The sequence below is a fragment of the Dendronephthya gigantea genome, unplaced genomic scaffold (genome assembly GCF_004324835.1).
Source record: "Dendronephthya gigantea isolate DGI-Jeju-01 unplaced genomic scaffold, DenGig_1.0 000014F, whole genome shotgun sequence".
NCBI classification, from domain to species: Eukaryota; Metazoa; Cnidaria; class Anthozoa; order Malacalcyonacea; family Nephtheidae; genus Dendronephthya; species Dendronephthya gigantea.
Window position 1 is genome coordinate 1,787,757 of NW_021163024.1, and position 6,423 is coordinate 1,794,179.

At 41.4% G+C, this 6,423-nt stretch overlaps 3 protein-coding genes across 3 annotated transcripts; all 3 read left to right on the forward strand.

Annotated features, from left to right (window-relative positions):
• The first annotated feature begins 854 nt into the window (after positions 1-854).
• Positions 855-2,393, forward strand: LOC114519737. Its single transcript, XM_028539905.1, has one exon. It carries the CDS (start codon positions 855-857, stop codon positions 2,391-2,393), a length of 1,539 nt encoding a protein of 512 aa, XP_028395706.1.
• A 134-nt stretch (positions 2,394-2,527) lies between these two features.
• LOC114519738 lies at positions 2,528-4,597 on the forward strand. The gene has a single exon (XM_028539906.1). It carries the CDS (start codon positions 2,528-2,530, stop codon positions 4,595-4,597), a length of 2,070 nt encoding a protein of 689 aa, XP_028395707.1.
• A 422-nt stretch (positions 4,598-5,019) lies between these two features.
• On the forward strand, positions 5,020-6,063 carry LOC114519739. The gene has a single exon (XM_028539907.1). It carries the CDS (start codon positions 5,020-5,022, stop codon positions 6,061-6,063), a length of 1,044 nt encoding a protein of 347 aa, XP_028395708.1.
• Positions 6,064-6,423: the final 360 nt, after the last annotated feature.

The window sequence follows — 6,423 nt, forward strand, 5'->3', positions numbered from 1 at the left end:
ATCAATTTAGATCATACGCCCTGTCGACTAGCCTCCTCCGCAGGCATCTCTTATGTATTAAATTATACTAGCCAGTATTTTGCAGGAATACTTTCATAGTTTCCTTCCTCAGTTCATAGTAAAATTGAATTTTACTATTAGAGAGAACGCGGACAAACCCTCCTGGCACACGATTCATCAAATCTGACGTATCACAAATAGTTTCGTGTGTTAATAGACCTTAACGAATTTTGCGAATTTCTGTTTAACCTTCTGGACAAATACAAAGATTGTAGACTGTGGGATGATAGGTGAAGCCAACAAAGAAGTTGAAAGAACATGAATTTATAATTCTGATGCCTTTCGGGAAAGGCACAGTTGAGAGTTTCACAATAGTGAGCTTAAGCAAGTGACGTTTTTGACAACACGTACGTTGACCGGAAGTAAAGTTTTTATTTTTCACCAATCACAATTCTTGACCCAGTCTTTTGGCGTTACTCATGCCGTTTGTGATGTCAAAAACGTCACTTGCTTAAGCTCACTAATATGAAATCAACTATTGTATACTAAATGCATGAATAACATCTAATTAAAAGCTGGGCGTGGCAAACGTCGTGCGTCAAGTTAATTAGATAACAATAGAACTGAGAACACACATAAAAATAAAAAAAGGAGTGAGACATTCAAGAAATCAGTGAGCAATCGTGAGGAAATTTTTGGTTTTATGTAAAGTTAATTATAAATGATAAGTATACCATTGTGTGATGAGTTCGGTATACTAGTGGTGCCGTGACCAGGATACGAGTGGATTAAAGCGACGAAAATCAATCAAACAAAGCGGTAAATTACGAAGACAAAACTGTTTATTTATCAGTATGAGCGACGAAGAAGCGAGCGAGATTACAAACGCAGGCGAGCAAAAACTCGAAGGAGATATTGAAAAAGAAATCGCTAAGTTAAAGTATTTCTTAGAAGAAACAAATGAAATTATTGAAGCGAAAGATTACGATGAAATGGAAGCCATATACAATCGCGCTGGGAAAATAATTGTCAAAATATCAGAGCTTATTTCGCAAGCAGAAGAGTTGAAAATCGATAACGGAAAAACAACACGTACAGTCAGACAGTGGAAAAAGGAAACAAAGTCTAAATATTCAGAGCTGATCGTAGACAACGAGAAAATTGCACAACAACTAAAGGAAAAACAAGAAAAGGCTCAAGACGAAGCAGAATTACGACGATTAGAATTAAAAGATAAACAATTTCAACAAGAAGAACGACGGCGGGCTGAAATTCGAGAAGCACAAGAGGATCGCGAACGACATTTATGGCAAGAAAAGCACGAAGCTGAATTACGCATGACGCAGAGAAAGATAGAAATGGAACAGACCGCTCGTTCATCTACAGCGAAATTACCGAAGTTAAAAATAACACCGTTTAATGGAACTCCCATGGATTGGGTGCGGTTTGAGAACATGTTTCTAACACTTGTTCATGAAAAAGCGAGTACAGCCGAAGAAAAATACGGGTTTTTATTGGAAATGGTGAGCCCAAAGGTGAAGGAAAAGATTGCTAATTTGAAACCGGGTGAAGTTGGTTACAAGATTGCATGGGAAAGATTAAAAAGCGAGTATGGTCACCCCAAACATGTTATCAACGCCCATATGGATGCAATAATTAACTTAACTCCAGTGAGAGGGCATAATTATGAAAAGGTGCAAGATTTCTATGAGAAATTAAGCAAGAATTTCGATGCAATTCAAACTCTGGGAGACGGTGAAAAACTTTCCGGTTTTGTTATGACCACTATCAACAAGTTGCCACACATAAAAGCCGACTTGGTTCGAGCAGATGATGACTGGGAAGAATGGTCCATGGAAGTACTATTACTGAATTTGCAAAAGTGGTTTCGACGAAATAAAGTGGAAGATACGAGCAATCAGAAAGAAACCAGATACAAGAAACCAGAAGGACACTGGTATCAAAAGTCATCCGGACCCCCAAAACCTCACTGTGTTTTTTGTTCGAATAATGAACACCGGAGTGATCAATGCAAAACAGTGAAACGATTGGCCGACCGAAAGAAATTTTTCGCTGAGAAGAATCTGTGTTTTAACTGTGGTCGCACTGGGCACAGGGGAAATCAATGTCGAAGTCGTGGTTGCCTGAAGTGTAAGGCCAGACATCACACAAGCCTGTGTGATAAGAATGAAGATGACCAGGAGAACAAGTTAGTAACTGGATTTACCACTATAACTGAGGAGAAATCGCTTCCAGCCATTGTACCTGTCAAGATAAAAGGACAAACCCTGTGGGCATATCTCGACACTGGTTCAGGTCGAGACTTTATTTCACGCGAGGCTGTAAAGAAACTCAATTTGAACCAACACATCACGAATCCCACGAGATTGTAACCGTGACTGGCACCTCGACTCAAGCCATGCCTATTTTCCAAACAACCATAAATTCTCTTGATGGGAAAGTACATGAAGATATTGAATTGACCGGTTCCAGACTCCAAAATTTTACCACAGTTAAAAGACCAGATATGAATGAACTCAAGAAGAAATACACCCATATGCAAGACAAAGGATTTTACATGACCAGCGATGGAGAACATCCAATTCATATCATCCTCGGTGATGGCACATACAGCAGAATTCGAACTGAGAAAGTTTACAAAGGTAATCCTGGAGATCCTTTGGTGGAAGAGACAACATTCGGATGGGTTGTTCATGGTGGTGAGAATTATTCGAGCGATGCTTGTATGTACACTAGAGAGGTTAACGATTACGAACAGTTATATAGTCTTGATGTTCTCGGAGTTGAAGATCGTGGTGAAAATGACCAAATGCAAGTGCTTGCTGAGTTTCGAGAGAACATAACTAGACAAGATGATGGCAGATACAAAGTCAGCATACCATGGATTCCAGGGAGTAAGTTAACAACCACAAACGAACAGCCAAGCAGAAGACGACTGAGCAACGTGAACAAAAAGTTGGCGAAAGATGAAAACCTGAAGCAAGAGTATGAGAAGATTATCGAGGATCAGTTAGCAAGCGGTGTGATTGAGAAAGCCCCGGACGAGCCATCAGGAGAGCGAGTGTACTACATGCCACATAAGCCAGTCGTAAGGCAAGATGCATCAACCACCAAAGTGCGAATGGTTTTTGACGCGAGCTCCAAACCCCATCCACTGGCATCCAGTATCAATAATTGTATGTTTACTGGGCCTTCCCTCCAACCGCTGTTGTGGGATATCATGGTACGAGCAAGAATGTCGTCAAATCTGCTTCTTGCAGACATTCAGAAAGCTTTCTTGCAGATAGCAATCAAAGAAGAAGACAGAGATGCTTTCAGATTTCTCTTTGAACGCGACGAGAAAGAGGAACATTTTCGGTTCGCGAGAGTTCCATTCGGGGTTGAAGCCAGTCCATTCTTACTCGGTGCGACATTGGAATACCACTACGACCAGCAATCACCAGAATTAGAGGAAACAGTGACTGCCCTTAGAGAAAACACGTATGTGGACAATATTATGCAAACGGGAAGTGACATTGATAAGTTGGAGAAGTTCAAGAAAGAAAGTCAAGTTGTTCTTGAGAGTGCAAGATTACCAATTCACAAGTGGGAGTCGAACATCGAGGCATTAGAGGATGAGAACATGCAAAATCCTAGCAAAATTCTTGGTCATGTATGGGACAAGCGAGCAGATACTCTGGAAATACAAGTACCAGCATTACCCGAGACTAATTCAGTTACGAAACGAAGTATCTTGAGTCAGCTTGGCAAAGTGTACGATCCATTGGGAATAATGTCACCCACGATAACCGAAGGAAAACACATTTATAGAGAGGCTTGTGAAGAAAAAAAAGGATGGAATGCTGAAGTTTCGCCAGAATTGAAGAAACAGTGGCACAAATGGAACAAACAACTAAAGAACGTGGAAGTACCGAGGAGCTTAACAGGGAATTCAAAAGAAACGAAGGGTATAGAACTCCACGTGTTCGCCGACGCAAGTAACCTCGCGTGTTCTGCAGTAACCATAGCGGTAGTTGAACATTCTTCTGGAACGATCAAAGGGTTGCTTACATCGAAATCCCGGATTTCAAAAAGAAACACGTCGATACCCAGACTCGAACTCGTAGGAGCTCACATGGCTGCGAATATGGCGAAGAATTTACATAATGCTCTTAAACGACAACCTATCAAGACCATCGTGATCTGGTTAGATAGCATGGTGGTACTTTACTGGTTAACCAATCCAGGAAAACCTTGGAAAACGTTTGTTTCCAATCGAATCAAGAAGATAGCTGAGATAACCAGCGAGCTCGGTATCGTTTGGAAGCATTGCCCGTCAAATAAGAATCTTGCTGATCTAGGCAGCAGAGGAGCAACCATGGAAAGATTGAAAAACGGAAGCTGGTTCAACGGTCCAGGTTGGTTATTAGAGAAAGAACAATGGCCAGAACAACCAATTTTAAAAGTAACTACATCTGTCAATCAAGAATGCAAACCGATTAAAGAGCAAGCACTGTTTACGAAAGAACGAGAGCCAGACGAATGGGACGCTTTGCTAGATAGAAATACATACTGGCGTACACTGCGTGGGTGTTGAGATTTCTAAACAACTGTTTGGCAAAAGTTCGTCGAAACCAGAAACAGTCGGGACCTCTTGCAAGCGAAGAAATTAGTGTCGCAAGATACGCTTGGATAAGAAGAGTACAACAAAGTGTCAATCCTGAATTACAAGCGCCTGGATGGAGAATCGTTGAAGACAAAGTAACGAAAGTTCTCAAGTGTAAAGGAAGAGTAAGTGGATACGAGCCAATATATCTTGACGGAGGACTGTTCGTAGAAAAGCTAATAGCACACACACACAGCAAGATCAAGCATTTTGGTGTCGCAAATACCATGGCTGCGTTGAGAGAACAATGGTGGATACCACAACTTAGATCAAAGGTGAAAAAATTAATTAACAGTTGCAATATCTGCAAGCTGTATTCCACGAAGCCCTATGGGTCACCGCTAACGAGCAACATGCCCAGCTTTAGAACCGAAGCTAGCGAACCATTCGAAGTCACCGGCGTCGACTACGCCGGCCCGTTAAAATACAAGATCAGTAAGAGGGAAGAAGGAAAGTGCTACGTACTAATCTTCACGTGTGCGGCGTCTCGAGCGATCCACCTGGAACTAACCAAAAGCCAAGAAGCCGAGGAATTCCAACGAAAGCTCAACCAATTCATCGCTCGGAGAGGAAGACCACGGTTGCTGATATCTGACAATGCAGCGACATTCAAAACGACAGCGAAACTAATTAAAGCCATTCGAAAGAGTGAGAAATTGCACGACTTCCTAGCAGCACAAGGTATACACTGGAGATTCAACCTCGCTAAATCCCCTTGGTGGGGAGGTATCTATGAAAGGTTGATACGGGAAATAAAGAAGACCCTTTATAAGACTCTTGGACGAACGCACCTTTCATTCGAGAATTTGGAAATGGTCCTCATGGACATAGAAATTAATATGAACAATTGTCCATTAACTTATGTCGAAAGCGAAAGTGGGGAGGAAGAAGTACTAACGCCAAATGTTCTCATTCGAGGGAAAAACACTTATCTCATGAATGACGTAGAGAATGACGATGATGAGCTTACGAAGATGCAAAGGAGAATCGCCAAGGCAAAGAACAATGCTTGGAAAAGATGGCAACGAGAGTACATACACAGTTTAATGGAAAGTCAAAGAGTAAACGGAAAACCAGTTAACGCGCCAGAAGTCGGAGAAGTAGTTTTAGTCGTGGGAGAAGAAAAGAACAGAAGCGAATGGAAGAAAGGAAGGGTAGTGCGACAAGTCAAAGGAAAGGACGGAGTAGTACGAGGTGTAGTGCTTTTACACAAAGGACATACTATCGAACGACCGTTACAGTTGGTGTGTCCACTCGAAATTCGTCGCACAACGAAAATAGAACAAAGGAAGAACGAGAACAAGCAGCCGGTTGAAAAGGAAAAGCAGAAACGGGGAGCAGCTATTGAAGCAAGAAAGAAAATACGCAAACTGGCAGAAACCGAGGATGCAGACTGAACGGAGAGCCTCGCAGAGACAAGTAAATGAGGAACACTTCATATTGAGTTGACATTATAAAAATTGACTAAATTTTTAGGGGAGTTGTATACTAAATGCATGAATAACATCTAATTAAAAGCTGGGCGTGGCAAACGTCATGCGTCAAGTTAATTAGATAACAATAGAACTGAGAACACACATAAAAATAAAAAAAGGAGTGAGACATTCAAGAAATCAGTGAGCAATCGTGAGGAAATTTTTGGTTTTATGTAAAGTTAATTATAAATGATAAGTATACCATTGTGTGATGAGTTCGGTATAATTGTCGCAACCTCGTACCCAGAGTATTTTACCTACAGGACCCTGTGTACGAGGTTG